This window comes from Anser anser, assembly GCF_964211835.1.
Source record: "Anser anser genome assembly, chromosome: 1".
NCBI lineage: Eukaryota > Metazoa > Chordata > Aves > Anseriformes > Anatidae > Anser > Anser anser.
Genome location: NC_139720.1, coordinates 32745977 through 32761062, shown reverse-complemented (window position 1 = coordinate 32761062; position 15086 = coordinate 32745977). Strand labels below are relative to the sequence as shown.

Below are 15086 nucleotides of genomic sequence, written 5' to 3'. Positions count from 1 at the left end.
ACTTGTGTATATTAGAAACAAAAAAAACACATAAGCTAGCTACCTTTATTTAACACATATCTTCATTCCTCACTAGGATTCTATGAAAAGAGCTCAATTTTTATAATTTATTAACTGAAGGGGTAGCAAACGTGCTTCGTTTTCAGTGAGTGAGGAGAACTGCCAGCAAAACGTAGGTGCTAACAGGCAGGCAGCCCAAAGAGGCAGCTCACAGGTCCACTATGATGGAAGAACATTAATGCTCCTTGTACCTAGAACATCACATCTGGTACATGAACAAAATTGTTCTACAATACCAGCTGTGAATAGCACTCACCAGGGAGACAAGGAACCCACTTCAGGGCAACAATATAGATGTATGAGCTCCAGGGAACGGTAGAACGCAGAAATGATCTAAAAGGAAGCCTTCAAGTAACAGCTGGAAGAGTTGTTTAGAGAATGACTTAAATGCATTTTATTCTCATTTCAGTTTATAGCAGCGTGGGTTTTTTCCCCCTCCACTATCCCTGGTCCAAAGCGGTACAGCTTTATTCCCTGCAGTGAGGTTAACATAATGCTATTATCAGACACAAGCAACATAAAATGCCAGTTGTTTCCAAGACTAAAGGTTTTAAGAGCTGGAATAAGCATCCACAGTCATAATGCAGAGTTTTTATTTATGTTAAACAGCTTTTAATGTTTATACTCAATAAAACTAGAAATGGTTTAAGTGGATACTGTTTTCTAGGTTAATCTATCATTTTGAAAGGGAAATACAGAATAACTTAATAGCCAGAGTTCTGATGTTATAAATAGAACTGCTAGATAGAAATCATATGCCTTCTACAAGGATATGTGCCCCTAAATGCAGTCAGATCCTTTTCTGTTTAATTTTTTTTCCATAATCATAGATCTTAGTTTAGCTGTACACCAAACTATTTTCTTATCCCTAGGCTGTCAAGAAAAAGTTTGAAGTACAAGAAAAGGTTTATATGAAACTAACTTTTTCATTTACAAAGGTAATCCAAAGTATCTAGAATCTCATTAAAAATGGAATGAAGTGAATTGTCTTCTTTGATCTGTCGATCTTTCTACTTCAGAAAGCTTTCCATGCCTTTAAATGTATATTTTAATATTTACTAATATCCATACATGTAAGTAAGAGCTTAATTATTTAGCTAAGGAGAGGGCAGAATTGGTCCTAACAACATTATATTGGCCTCTTTTAACAAAATAAACCATTTCTATATGAGATATTGCAACTACAATCTTATTCTAAAACATAAAATATTAAAAGTAATTGTAAGTCTTCCTATGAACAAAGATTAAACCGTTTGTCATCACACCGAGTTCACCGAAGAAAGCTATACATATTTTTGTGTTTGCATTGCAATGTAATTGTTTTACTTATAAAACCTTGAAACCTAGAAGATAGCAACACTTATTTGAATAAAACAAATCCTGAGAAGACTTTTTGAAAAAGTCACATTCACAAACGTTACCAGTCTATTCACGCTAATATGAACTCTCAAGCTAAAATGCAAAACAAGAAGTGGGTTTTAAATGGGTACTACTATTGTGTCTTCCCAAGAAGACAGTGTAAGTGCCAATTACATCTATTAAATGTTTTCCTCTTCAGTAGAAAAAGGTCTAGTAGGTCACTCAAGAAAGCGATTGGCAGAAAGACATCCTACCCTGCTTCTGCCACGTGTGTTTGCTGAAGGCATACTTGAAAAATCAAAAGACATTTCCATTTTACAATCTATTTGTTTAAAAAGCTGTGTAGAAGATGTACCAGCATTAAAACTTGTTAATACAAAAACAAAAATAAAAAATAAAAATTTGTTGAAGGTCCAGTGGCTAAGGATATGTGGAAATGCTGCTCAGTTAAAAAATAGCACAATGGTGACAAGCCAACAGCACACCTTATATGCAGGCCAGAAAGTTCTGGAAAGCAGAAAAGCTGATAATGTCACAGTAAATGCTGATAAAAGTCTGCGTTTGTTACTGGTCTCTGCTCCATTTAGAAAACACGTGTATCAGAAGAAACATATGTCAAGCTTTTATCTCTTGTAGATGCTGCTGGACCTGCAAAAGAACAGAGAGAAGTACAAATAACTGATGCTGTAACTACAAAAAAAAAAAAGGCTACAAATAAGCCTTCAATCTGAAAAGCTACATACCATCTTACTGTTTGGCCTCCTGTTTTTCTTCTCATTCAGACACTGATCAGCGATTGAATACATTTTATGAACTGAAGTTGCATCCCAGTCATGCATCTTTACATCAACATAATCCTCAATAGTTGCTTCCTCATCCTCAATTTCATCTTTGATACTTAACTGCAAGAGAGTTTGAAGCAATGAGTCCATAACATGGTAAGCATCTGAAGATCATGTATTACACATTAACAATTTGAAAACTTGCTTTTCAGGGCTCTGCATTTATTTTTGCAACTGCTTTTCTAGACAATAATGACAATGGTTTGGCTGCATAATTATGCATCAATATTTGCAGAAACAACTTACGAGACTATAGTGTGTGATAAAAGTGTACAGTACATTTATCTCTGAGTTAACACAAAATCGCATAGCAAGTTCCTTTTAGCTGCGTCATGCAACTTTAATATTCAAGGCTCAATTAACAATTCAAGGCTTAGTACTGTTTCTTATCAGGCTGCTTCTCTTGAAAAAGTAACAAAGTACCCACGTTTACTTACTAACCCACAAGTATGCAAGCATAAGCACAAATAACTTTTCTTTTTTGTCAAGTTTGTAAAGCCTCATTCTGGAGATAAATGCCTTCCTCCACCAGTCAGTCACTGGCTGCTACGTCTACCCTATGGAAGCTTCTACATCAGTTGACAAGGAAAAAACAGACAGTGTCATCTACCTGGACTTGTGTAAGGCCTTTGACATGGTCCCACATGACACCCTGATCTCCAAATTAGAAAAATATGGATTTGAAGGATGGACCATTCAGTGGATAAGGAGTTGGCTTGAAGGCCGCACCCAGAGAGTGGTGGTCAATGGCTCTATGTCCAGATGGAGGCCGGTGACAAGTGGTGTCCCTCAGGGGTCTGTCCTGGGACTGGTACTGTTTAGTATCTTTATCAATGACACAGACAGTGGGATGATCGAGTGCACCCTCAGCAAGTTTGCAGATGACACCAAGCTGCGTGGTGCGGTTGATACACCAGAAGGAAGGGATACCATCCAAAGGGACCTGGACAAGCAGGAGAAGTGGGCCCATGTGAATCTCATGAGGTTCAACAAGGCCAAGTACAAGGTGCTGCACCTGGGCCGGGGCAATCCCAGACATGAACTCGGAGAAGAACTCACTGAGAGCGGCCCTGCAGAGAGGGACTTGGGGGTTCTGGCAGACAAAAAGCCCAACATGAGCCAGCAGTGCACTTGTAGTCCAGAAGGCCAACTGCGTCCCAGGCTGCATCAAACAAGGGAGGGGATTGTCCTCCTCTGCTCTGCCCTTGTGAGGCCCCACTTGGAGGCCCCCAGCACACAAAGGATGGGGACCTGTTAGAATGGCTCCAGAGGGCTGGCCACAAAGTTGATCAGAGGGCTGGAGCACCTCTCCTACAAAGACAGGCTGAAGGAGTTGGGGATGTTCAGCCCGAAGAACTCTGGGGTGACCTCAGTACAGCTTTTAAATACTGAAAGGGGGATTATTAAAAAAAAAAAAAGACAGAGCAATTTTTTGCTCGGGCAGACAATGACAAGAAAAGGGGGAATGGTTTTAAACTAAAAGAGGGGAGATTTAGAATTTAGATGTTAGGAGGAAATTTTTCACTCAGAGGGTGGTGAGGCACTGGCACAGGTTGCCCACAAGAAGCTGTGGATGCCCCATCCCTGGAGGTGTTCAAGGCCAGGTGGAACAAGGCCCTGGGCAACCTGCTGTAGTGGGAAGTGGCCCTGCCCAGGGCAGGGGGGCTAGAACTGGATGATCTTTAAGGTCCCTTCCAACCCAAACCATTCTATGATTCTAGTCTGAAATCAATTTTCAAATCTGATGGTTTTAGTCCCAAACTTTCCAGCCCCAACGTACTTGAAATACATTATCGGCAATCACAAATACTGTCTGAGGAATACCACAGACAAGTCAGTATGGTAATGGAAGAAAGAAATAAAAGTAAGCAAATAGAGGCAGGCCTTCTGTCTTCCCCTGTAGGTGAGTCTGAAACTGCTAACATTCAACTATCCCAAAATTTTCAAAGCTAGGAATGTCATGTTGCCTTACACTGACCATTCTCTTCATGCTCCCTAAAGTATGTTACAATGATAAAAGGTACCAATCACAACCTAAAATGGAGTATAAAGTGTGTTTTATCTTGTGAAAAAGCCCACTTTTTAAAGCCTACGATTGCATTTGACACAGTGTTGAGATCTCCAAGGTCATCACAGAGTTCAACAGGATAAGTATTACACCACTCCAGAAGATACCGATTAGAGAAAATATTCTGTTAATAGTACACAGGTATTCCTAAAGCTGTGTTAGAAGTGATCTGCTATTGAATAGCATGGAACAAAACCAAACCAAAACTCATTTCTATTTCATACTCAGTAAATAATTATGTTTTTACATTAGAACTACACCATGAAAATCTTGGATTAAATAGTTTGAAATTTAAAATTAAACCAAATGAAAAACAGCAAGCTTATAAGATGTTTAATTCAAAAGAGTAAGCTTGGAGACATAGTTTCCAAATTAGCAGACAATTTCTACTTAAACATTAAAAATCAAAACACCCCAGAATAGCTCCTCCATTCCCAACTTCTCTAGGGTTAAAACCAAGATATTTGCAAATTCTTAATAAAGTTGAAGAAGATGAAAAATAATAAAGCAATGGTAAGAAACATAAAGAACCAATGGAGATGAATGCTTTAAGATGTTCTGGTGAGAGATGAACTATCAAAGTTTCTGGGTAAAACCGGAATATACTGATAAATCAGAATGGTATAACAATAAGAAACAGTCTCAAAACAAAGAAATAAAGTATCAGATTGGAAAGAGATGACATAGGGGACTGGGCAGTCATCTACCAACCAAGAGAGAAAAGTTTCTGCCTCACTTCCAAAACACACATTGATATAATAGCTCTTATCACAACTGCATCTCCTGCTGACTAATTTGATTGTCTAAGAACCTGTTAACTGACTATGATTTCACATGAAGCGATTCTGGAGGGAGAAAGATTAAGTAAAAAGAAAAATACCAGTAACTGTGGCTCCCGGTTTTCATCTACTGGTGGAAGACCCGTTATTATTTCTAATAAGACCTATGAGGAAAAGAAAAAATCAGAAGAGAAGCATAAACAACCCTTAGTGTATATACCATTTGAGAAGAGGAACATAATCCTCAGTCTTCCAACCAAATGCTCACAGGATCTGTATTTGTCCAAAGACAGCCCTCTATGCAACTGATCGTTGTTCCTTCCTTTATTTCCATTATCAGTTATTAGCAGTGTGGTTTGGGAAGTTTTTCCTCACCCTATGTTGCGTTGCTTCAAAGCAAAATGGAAGGACTCCCAAGATACTCAATTACACCATCTGGCCTACCTGCCCATGAAACTAAATGCCATGAAGGAGGGTGTCAATGGCTCTTCAATCTATTCAGAATGGATTCATTTTTCTCCCAAATAGTAAGGAGTTATCTTTTTTGGATAGGATAAGCACTGTATTCAGCTTTAAGGCAAATCCCACACGGTACCACATATTTGGTGCTGAAATACAGTAAAAGAAAATTTAAAATTTGCATCATTTTCTTAAAAATCTTCAACCAGAATCACATTTCTGTGTATTACTATGCAAGACGTAAAACTGTTTTACATTACTTCAACCTGTATTTATCTAGAACCTGGAATGTTATTTTACTCTGGTCTTTCATACATAAATTCACATTTTAAAGATAACCATTTGAAACTGCATTAGCAGATTCAAAGTTTTGATCCACATAGTTAAATGCTTTTAAACAAATCAAAGTTTAGAAATACTTTCTTATGAGCACGTCCACCAGGGGAAGGAGAAATAATAGGTCAGAGTTCTGTCATGCTTAGTTCTAGGTATTCTTGATTTTGTACACTTTTACCATTTACAAAACAGAATTCATATATGGCTTCGAACATTCTACTTACTACTCCAAAACTGAAGATATCGGATTTAGGCGTTATTTCTCCCCGCAAAGCTTCAGGTGCCATATAGGCTGCTGTTCCAACAACTCTATCAGTCATGATGGTTTGTGTAAATGTTACAGACGCTCTTGCAAGTCCAAAGTCAGAAATTTTGGGCACATATGTATCAGTTAATAAGATATTTGCACTGGTGGAAAGGGGAGAAAAAAGAAAAATAAATTTTCCAAAACAGTAATTTGGTTTTATTACAGACTAATAACTCTTTAGTAACTAAATGCAAACTGGTATTCTGAACGTTTCTTGAAATATAAGGTCCTTATTCATATTTCTTCATATAAGAAGAAATGCAGTATTTTATTTTTTTTTTGAAGTTGCTCAATTTCAAAATGAATCGCTCTAAGTAAATCAAGAACCATCTGACAGGAAGATAAATCCATGCATAGTTTTTCTTGTGTATGCCTGCATGCAGAAAAACCCTACCACAAAAACACAAGAAAAAGCAAAGTTGGGTATTGGGTCACATTAGAATTCTTAATTGTTAAATCTCTACGCAGAACCAATAAAAGCAGGTTTTATACCTATTATCTAATACAACATCAACCATTACAAATTCCTATGTCAAATGAATAACAATACTTATATTCTTCTCTTGAAAGAGAAACAATACTTCTTAACACTGGAAATGTGCTGTGCTTCTATTTGATCTCCAGCTTTTACCTGCCTTACAGAAAACCCAAAGAATGAGGCCTATCTAAAAGATCTTATATTTTTGAAAAATACTCAGTGGAATGAATTGCAGCATAAATCCTTCTACTGCTTCTTATGCTTGCAGAATTTGGAACCATTTCAAAATCACTTATTTAATATTTATGTATTTCTCCTTATTTTCTGACCCCCTTAACGGAACTTATTAGCAAACTACACAGCCAGATACAATATGTAACACTAGAAAGTTATTCCTAACTTGCCTTTCTTGTTCTCTAAAACCTTGTCAACAAAATTAACACAGCTACAAGCTACAAAATGTCACTTGGCATTAGAACAGTTGTAAAAAGTGTTATAATATATAATCATTGCAAAAAGCCAAACATCAGCCAATCAGTTTCATATTTAAAGCTCATCTTCTAAAAGTAGGAACAGGATCACAACTTCAAGTTGATAAGCAGCTCAGATCTCTGAAGAGTCGAGCTACAAGAGGTCACTTTGTGATACACACGACAGAATCAAGTTTTGTTGCAGCTGTCAAGCTTCAAAAGATAAATGAACTATCTCCTGGGTATAACCAACCAAAAAACTACAGTCAATTCTGAGAACACCTATTCAGACATGCCCTCTCCAGCCTACAGAGAAGCTGTTCCAGTGCCTGTGTAGTTATGACACGTTCCCACGTAATAGATGAAAAGACATCTAAGTTTTACTTCATTTTTCATTTTGCTAAGTTTTACCTGGGAGCGGCAGCAATATTAACAACACCAACCAAATTGATTGAACTAGTCACAGTGAAAGTGCAAGAGGTTACAAAATGGAATTCAAGAAAAACAAAACAAAACTCAATCCTGTAATATGATCAACTCACAGCAGTTAGAAGGGTAGAGCAGCACAAGGTAATAAAAATGAGTCCCTCCCAGGCATAACACTTGTCCAGAAGCTTAAGCAGGGAAGAAAGAAGAAGAAACATGAATTGTCAAAGCAGCAGTACATTTTATAAGGGAGCTGAAGCAACAAACTCTTTCTGCACAGACTAAGTTCACAAAACCTATGCGGTCTAGATTTAGCAGAGTTGTCAGAAGCCAGAAAGCAACTGAAACATTCATCCATGACACTCAACCAGTCAGTTTCTCCTTGTTAACCCACAAAAGGAGTAAGGCCTTTAGGGCTTTTCTTCAAACATTTGTACTGCATTAGTATTTCAAAAGAGAACCAAACTGCTAGCAAGAAAGGGAGAAGTAAAAATCACAGAATGCAAAAGCTTTTTCTGATCTCTGATATCCCTAGAAAAAAATCTGGTATAACCAACAAGTGAACACCACATCAACATGGAAGGGCCCTGAATTTCATAAACCCGACTTAAGTCATTTTAAGTCTTCATAATAAATAGAAGGAAATCAAAGGAGACACTCAGAAGTGCTCTAGGAAGAAAAAAAAGCTGCATTTTCATCTGAAAAACTCCCAATTTAAGAACTCATAATGTTCTCCAACAGCAGCTTTTTTGTTAGCAGCAATTGTGAAAGAACAGAACTTCTGTGTGTCTTTGCAGCACTCAAATAACAGTTTGATAGTGACAGATTACAACAGCTCCAATTATCTTTAGAAGTCTGTTCTGGTCATGTCCTTGCGGCACAGACAAGATTATGGTGATGGATGGCACTTGCAGAAAAGATTGTGCCCTTGAGTGAAGCAATGATTCTTTCAGTCTGTTCCCTCTAACAAACTTGAACAGGGTACAACAAAGAAAAAACAGACAGTGATAGTCAGCAGCTTTTACCTTTTAATGTCTCTGTGAATATGATTATTGTCATGCAAAAAGTTGATGCCATTTGCTGTACCTTGAGCAATTTTACATCTCATATCCCAAGAAATTGGTGGAGTGTCATCCTTGAATAAGAAGGGAAAAAGGGACGTACAAACATGAAAATCTATTATACACATAGATACAAAATGTCTACATAATACAAAACAAACAAAAAAACACAATCCAAAACAACAATTGCTTGCTATATTTTGTGACTTTCAAGTAAATCATTTAAAAGACTAGTGGTATAGATTTCTTAATATACCTTGACAGAGTCACATTTAGTTCTCTTCCCCACACTTCACATCAGATTAATTTACTGTTTTGCAGCAGGTGTTCTCAATAATATTTGATGCTGACCCTGTATGACAAGCTACATTGCAAAGAACTACCAGTATCTACTGCACCTTGCTCTTTGTAACAGCACCAATACCAGTGCCTTTTAAGTCAAAGCCAATCATTCCAAGCAATCAACATTTTTGTACTACTAGTGAGAAGTCTTCCAAGAGTTTAGCTCAATCCACGCTAATAACTAGGCGTTGGAAGTGAAGACACCTTTCAAAGTGCATTTCAAAAGCACTTTTTAATCTTGTCAGTGGCCAAGGGAGGAGGATTAGAGTATTTTATCACTCCACCACCTCCCTTACTTGCTCCTCAAAGCCGAGACAAGAAGCAGATGACATAACAAGAATTTATGCCCCAAACAAAGCCAGTGAATTCACAATGAATCCTGCTTTATCAGCATGAGCACACATTCAGTATATGCATCCCTCACCTACTGGACTTTATCAGATGAGGACTCTTTCTGAATTTATATTGTAAATTTGTCTTTCCCTTGTAAAGGACTCAGTATTTCCTACTTTAGCTTTCAATTACCACTATTCTTCTCAGCTCACTTGTTGATAATGGCCAAAGTTACATGTATACGAAATGTTCATCTCTGTCAAGGACAGTCATTTCTACAAATAAACTAGCAATGTCTTAAGCAAAACTTAACTTGTCTTCTACGTTGACTCAGTTGGAAAGCAAAAACAAAAAACCTGCATGCATGTAGGTATCTGAGCAAATCAAACAAACCAGCCTGAGCCAGCAGTGCTACCACACACATCCAGGCCTTTCCCCATCCACTGCTGCTTATTCTCATCCTAACACAATTCCTTCCTGATGGGGCAAAGGTGGAGCCTTGCAGAGAAAATGTCTCCAGCTGAAAATTAAAGATTTCATTCACAGACTTCAGCTTGATCAGTACACCAGTGCAGCTCTCCATCCAACTACCAAATGTTTGAGCCAGTACAACAGGAAGATCAGCGAAGAAAAAAGCAAAGCTACATTTTTGGGGTGTGGGGGCATCAGGTGTTGAAGAAACACCATTTTAAAATGTTGAACAGATGACAACCTCAGAAGTTGCACCTGCTTAGTATAAAGCAGGTTTTATACTGTTAAATTACTGTGGACACACCTAGCAGGTTAAATCTGGTTTACCATTTTTATCACTCTTAACAAGGGCTGGTTTCTCCCTCATACACAAAGTTGCCTTTATCAAAACCAAACCAACTTATGTGTTATTAAAGGCCAAGGCTAGAAGATACGTCATTTGATTAAATCAGATGAAAGCACTACACAAAATAATAATTAAAAAGAAGTATACCCCATTTGCTTAGGCATTTCATAAAGAGATACACAGACTAGGAATATCATGTTACAGCTGCTATCACAAGGGCAGTTTTACAACACAGAATCTCAGGGACTAGCAGAGAACAAGCCATTGTCAGAAGCAGGAGCTGCATCACCCTCTGCTCCACTCCACAAAGGCACAGCAAGTCCAAGCTTCCCTGGACTTCAGGGTACTGGTACATCACGTTATATCGTTATCTGCTTTGACTAATTAACATTGGGTCTAAAATATCTGTATATAACATTATTGGAAGAGTACTTCTTATCATGTGCGTCTTACTTCTAGAACACAGGAGCAAGTAGTAAAATACTGTTTGGCCACTACGGTTTGCTACTGTTTCAAAGGTATTTCAGAAATAGCCCCACTTCAACAAAGTAAGGCAGCTGGAAGCTAGAAAAGATTTTACTTACCAGACAAGCAAGTCTGTCAAGCAATGAACCATTGGGCATGTACTCATACACCAGGCAGGGCTGAGCACCATCACTCGAGAAACCAAGCAATTCCACTAGATTCTCATGCTGACACCTGTGGCAACAAAATTCTATTCAGATATGTTCTGCCAAATGCCTAACATTTGTGAAAAAGCAAGGCAGAGGGAACTTGCTGCCCCGTGCCACATTCCAGCCCTACTGCACATAGAAACCAGCCGTTTCTGCAGCAGTGCTTTGATGTGAACCAAATACAGTCATGCTGTATATGAAGTTTAGCAGCATAAAGTAAATTTTGAGGTTAAGACAAAAATAAGGGACAATGCTAGCTAAAGTGTTATCTAGCAACTCAGATACCCAGGAAAGGTTATAATGACATTTAAAACCTTGTACTTACATTTATGATCTGGTACTTACTTTGCCATCATTTCTATTTCTTGATCAAATTGCTGTTTCAAATCCTGAGCACTAATATCAACCATCTGCAAAGAAAGTATTTGACATTAATATTTCTGTACATATTAAAATCCATGATTGCTCACAAACCAATTGAATTGTAGGCCTTTCTTCTAATTATTTACACATAACACCTACTCAACTGTTACCTGTATTTTTTTGACTGAATTCAAAAACAAACAAAAAAAGTATCAGAACATGATCTTTAATATCATGTAACATGATGTTACTGGGGCAATTAATCTAGTTTCAGCACAGTCACCAACCTAGCACAGAATGGTTTGGGTTGGAAGGAACCTCAAAAGCCCACCCAGTTCCACCCCCCTGCCATGGGCAGGGACACCTCCCACCAGACCAGGTTGCCCAAAGCCCCATCCAGCCTGGCCTTGAGCACCTCCAGGGATGGGGCACCCACAGCTTCTCTGGGCAACCAGTTCCAGTGCCTCACCACCCTCATAGCAAATAATTTATTCCTTATACCTAATCTAAATCTACCCTCCTTTAGTTTAAAGCCGTTACCTCTTGTCCTGTCACTACCCCCCTGACAATCCCACTCCTGCTTTCCTGTTGGCCTTTTAGTACCTAAAGGGGGCCCTTGTAAGGTCCCTGGGCCTTCTCTTCTCTGGCCTGAACAACCCCAGCTCCCTCAGCCTCCTCGTGGCCCTCCTGTGGACTTGTTTTAATAGCTCCATGTCCTTCTTATGCTGGGGGCCCCAGGGCTAAACGCAGTGCTCCAGGTGGGGTTTCACCAGAGCACAGGGGGTCAGTCACATCCCTCGCCCTGCTGGCCACGTTCTTTTGATGCAGCCCAGGACACGGTTGGCTTTCTGGGCTGCAAGCACACACTGCCAGGTCACACTGTTTCCACCAACCAACATGCCCAAGTCCTTCTCCTCAGGGCTGCTCTCAATTCGTTCTCCACCCAGCGTGTATTTGTGAGTTTTACCTCACTGGATTCTCCTACTCGTACATTTTATTTCACTGCAGTTTCCTACTAAAAGCACTTACTAGTTACATAATTAATTATTCACACAAAACATTTATTACGAAGACTGAAATTATACAGCAATACCTATTTAGTTTATTTAGCTTGTGAGTCTCCCACCTGACTGTGCCATAGGAACTAGAAGGGAAACCTCGCTTGCGCCCCTTCCCTTCTGCTACTTCTTGTGTGCAAAAGGGGAAATGAGGGAGCACCCTGCTCATCCCGACAACTGTCCGAGCCACTGTAAGAACTACTGATAGGCAAGACTTCACCTCTGCTGATGGTGACAGCTTGCACCTCGCATAGGACTACAGGATAAGGTTCTCAATGCAACTGATGTTTAACGTGGGGATGCTTTTTGAAACCTACCATTCAACGCCTTCCACAGACATACAAGACTACACTGTACGGTCATTTTTAAGGAAAGATGTTGAAGATAACTCACAGCAGCAAGTTTCTTGACAGCCACGTTTCTGCCATTGATGTAGCCTTTGAACACCACGCCAAAGCCACCTTCTCCCAACTTATTACCTCCAGCTGATTCTGGTCGTGCATCGAAATTATTTGTAATACTTTCCAAGTCATGAAACCAAAAATTGTGGAAATCTAGAAGAGATATATGCCATTTAGCACAGAAATGCATTCTTGCTTCTGGGACAAGCGTATTGAATTGATTCTCTGTCTATTTGCTACAAAACAAATCCTGACATAACAGAGCCCTACTTTCTGATGCAATGAAATAAATTTAAAAAAAATCTGCAAAAAATCAATGCAGATAAATATATATATAACTGGCTATGCATAACTTTGTTCAGAACTAGTACTGTAGCAGTCTTCTGACTGTATTTTTTTTTTATTAACACTCCTAATACAGGTAAGAGAAAATGTGCAGCAGATCACAGAGAGTACACGAACTGTGTTAAATGTAAATATATGTATCTCTATCTCATATCATGTTTCTGGCAGCAGCCCAAAAAGTGGTATTTCAGGGAGGAACAGACCAATCATATATTTCCTAGAATACTTTCTTTAGTCATCTTTTCTCCAACCTTCTCAGGTATTTCTGATACTTAAGATCCAGCTCTAAAGCACAAGGTGCTAAACAGTATTGAAAGAGGGGAACAGGTTTATGTGTAGCACTAAACAAATTGCAACTCAATTAATAATTAAGTTTTCCATTACAGTAGCCACACTAATTGCAGGGTGCATCTCATATTCTGACATCTTATTACCACAAGCTGCATTCAGAGTCATGCAGAGCAAAAACAGAAGCAAGGAGATAGGAGTATAGTCATTACTCCAATATGTTCCCAAGATTTACTTCATATAGGTGAAGGACAAATCAGCAAAACAGACTGTACTTAAGTTTTGCAAACTAAGCACCTACCCGTGTTACTAGACTGTGAGCTGTTGTTTTCTTGACTTAAGTAGGAAGCAGTTGAAGGTTGCTCCTCTGTATTCTCAGGTAGACCGGGCTTTACAGATGCCACTTCTTTTTCCTGTATAGGCAGATGTTTCTCATGTATAGGCAAAGTTTCCTGCGAAGAAAGAGGCAACGTAACTTCTTGTGCCTCCTTTACAGCTTCTGAAAACGGAATTTAGAGAAAGTGTTAACTATATTAGGGATAAGAAAAAACATACAAACAAACAAATAAAATGATGCCATTATTAACTTAGATTGTGCAAAATGTAAGCTCGCTGAAAAGGTCATATTGTTCTAGCATGTGTGTACTGTAAGGCTTTAAGTTAGACTTGAAACACACTAAATCAATTCTATAAAACTTGTATCATAAATAATGAAAAAGATATCCACTTCTGGTTATTTTCACATAATCCTTTCCGACCTTCAGGTTGCTGTGAGGCTTCTTAGCATCTCGGGGCGCTGCTAACACAGCCCGGAGCGCAGGCGGGCGGCGGTTACCTGGAAGCAGAAGGCTTGCCGCCGCCAGGAACTGATTCCTGACCAGCAGCTCCACCAGCTCCCCGACCGTGCAGTTCGTGGTCCCCCAGTCGTAGAGCAGCTCACACGTGGGGCTCTTCCCCATTCGCACGAACGCCTCCAACCTCCTGCAACCATAAATCGAAAGCGGCTTTCAGAAGGGCGCCGCGGGGAACGAGGAGGAGAGGGTCGTGAGGAGGAGAGGGTCATGGCGGAGGCCAGGACGCCTTCAAAATGAGAACGTAACGATACGCGCGAAGCACTTGGAGACGTGAAAAATAGTAGGGAAGTTCAAATTCGGGTCTAACGCACGTAGCTTCAACGTTTTGTTGGGGACATACGGTACGTTTTATGGGTCCGTGGCTCTGGTTTATTCCGATTTTTGTCGGTTTTGCTGGGCCGTCGCCTGCCTGGGAAGGCGAGCGGGGAGGAAGGAAGAGGAACCGGGCTGGCAGCAGCCCCGCGGGGCGGCCTCCCGAGCACTCGCAGGCGCAACCAGAAGTAGCGCAACGCGACCCCCCGGCATTGGTGCTAAACACCCCAAAAACGGGGTCGCGCTGCAGGACGCGGGACTTCCCGTTAACCCCGGGACCTTATGTGCAGCTGGGTGTATCTGCTCTCCCCCGAGGGGCCGACGATGTCGGCGGCCAGCCTCCTCCAGCCGTCCTGCGGGTCGATGTAGGCGGCCAGGCGCTGCAGCAGCCCGTAGGGCAGGCGGCGCACCGGGGTGGCGGCGCCCACCGCCCCGCTCATCCCGCCGCCACGGGGCCCACCGCGCCCCCAGCCGCAGTTCCCCTTTAAGAGGGCAGGGCCTGGCGGAAGGGCGCTCCGCTCCGCCCTCTCGGGGCGCACCACTGGGAGGGGGAATAGAGGGGGGAGCACCCTTTGAGCGCTTCCCCCCCTCGCTGGAGGGAGTTGGTAGCGCCCTCATGGCTCCCCCACGGCTCTCCCGCGCCCCTCCCCGCGG

At 40.5% G+C, this 15086-nt stretch overlaps 1 protein-coding gene across 5 annotated transcripts; it reads right to left on the bottom strand.

The window, feature by feature from the left end:
- Positions 1-430: 430 nt before the first annotated feature.
- On the bottom strand, positions 431-15021 carry IRAK4 (interleukin 1 receptor associated kinase 4). Of its 5 annotated transcripts, XR_014578665.1 has the most exons (12): positions 14712-15021; positions 14102-14247; positions 13568-13765; positions 12626-12786; positions 11157-11221; positions 10722-10836; positions 8610-8719; positions 6128-6311; positions 5210-5272; positions 2163-2321; positions 958-2067; positions 431-902 (listed from the first exon to the last, which is right to left on the bottom strand). XR_014578665.1 is itself a non-coding variant. In XM_083821513.1 (11 exons), exons 1-11 carry the CDS (start codon positions 14870-14872, stop codon positions 2035-2037), a joined length of 1425 nt encoding a protein of 474 aa, XP_083677639.1. In that variant the 5' UTR covers positions 14873-15021; the 3' UTR covers positions 431-2034. The 5 variants fall into 5 exon arrangements, 4 of the variants coding, with proteins under 4 accessions (XP_083677639.1, XP_083677640.1, XP_083677641.1 ...); XM_083821513.1 differs by having other exon boundaries at positions 431-2067; positions 13568-13718; positions 14025-14247; XM_083821514.1 differs by having other exon boundaries at positions 431-2067.
- Between the last annotated feature and the right edge of the window lie 65 nt (positions 15022-15086).

Excerpts from the sequence above, each read along its gene's own strand:
- IRAK4 (XM_083821513.1), bottom strand. The coding sequence starts at position 14,872 with ATGAGCGGGGCGGTGGGCGCCGCCACCCCGGTGCGCCGCCTGCCCTAC. Across the intron at positions 14,248-14,711 it reads TACACCCAGCTGCACATAAG|GAGGTTGGAGGCGTTCGTGC; the intron begins GTCCCGGGGTTA and ends TTATGGTTGCAG. Across the intron at positions 11,222-12,625 it reads CTGTCAAGAAACTTGCTGCT|ATGGTTGATATTAGTGCTCA; the intron begins GTGAGTTATCTT and ends CTTTCTTTGCAG.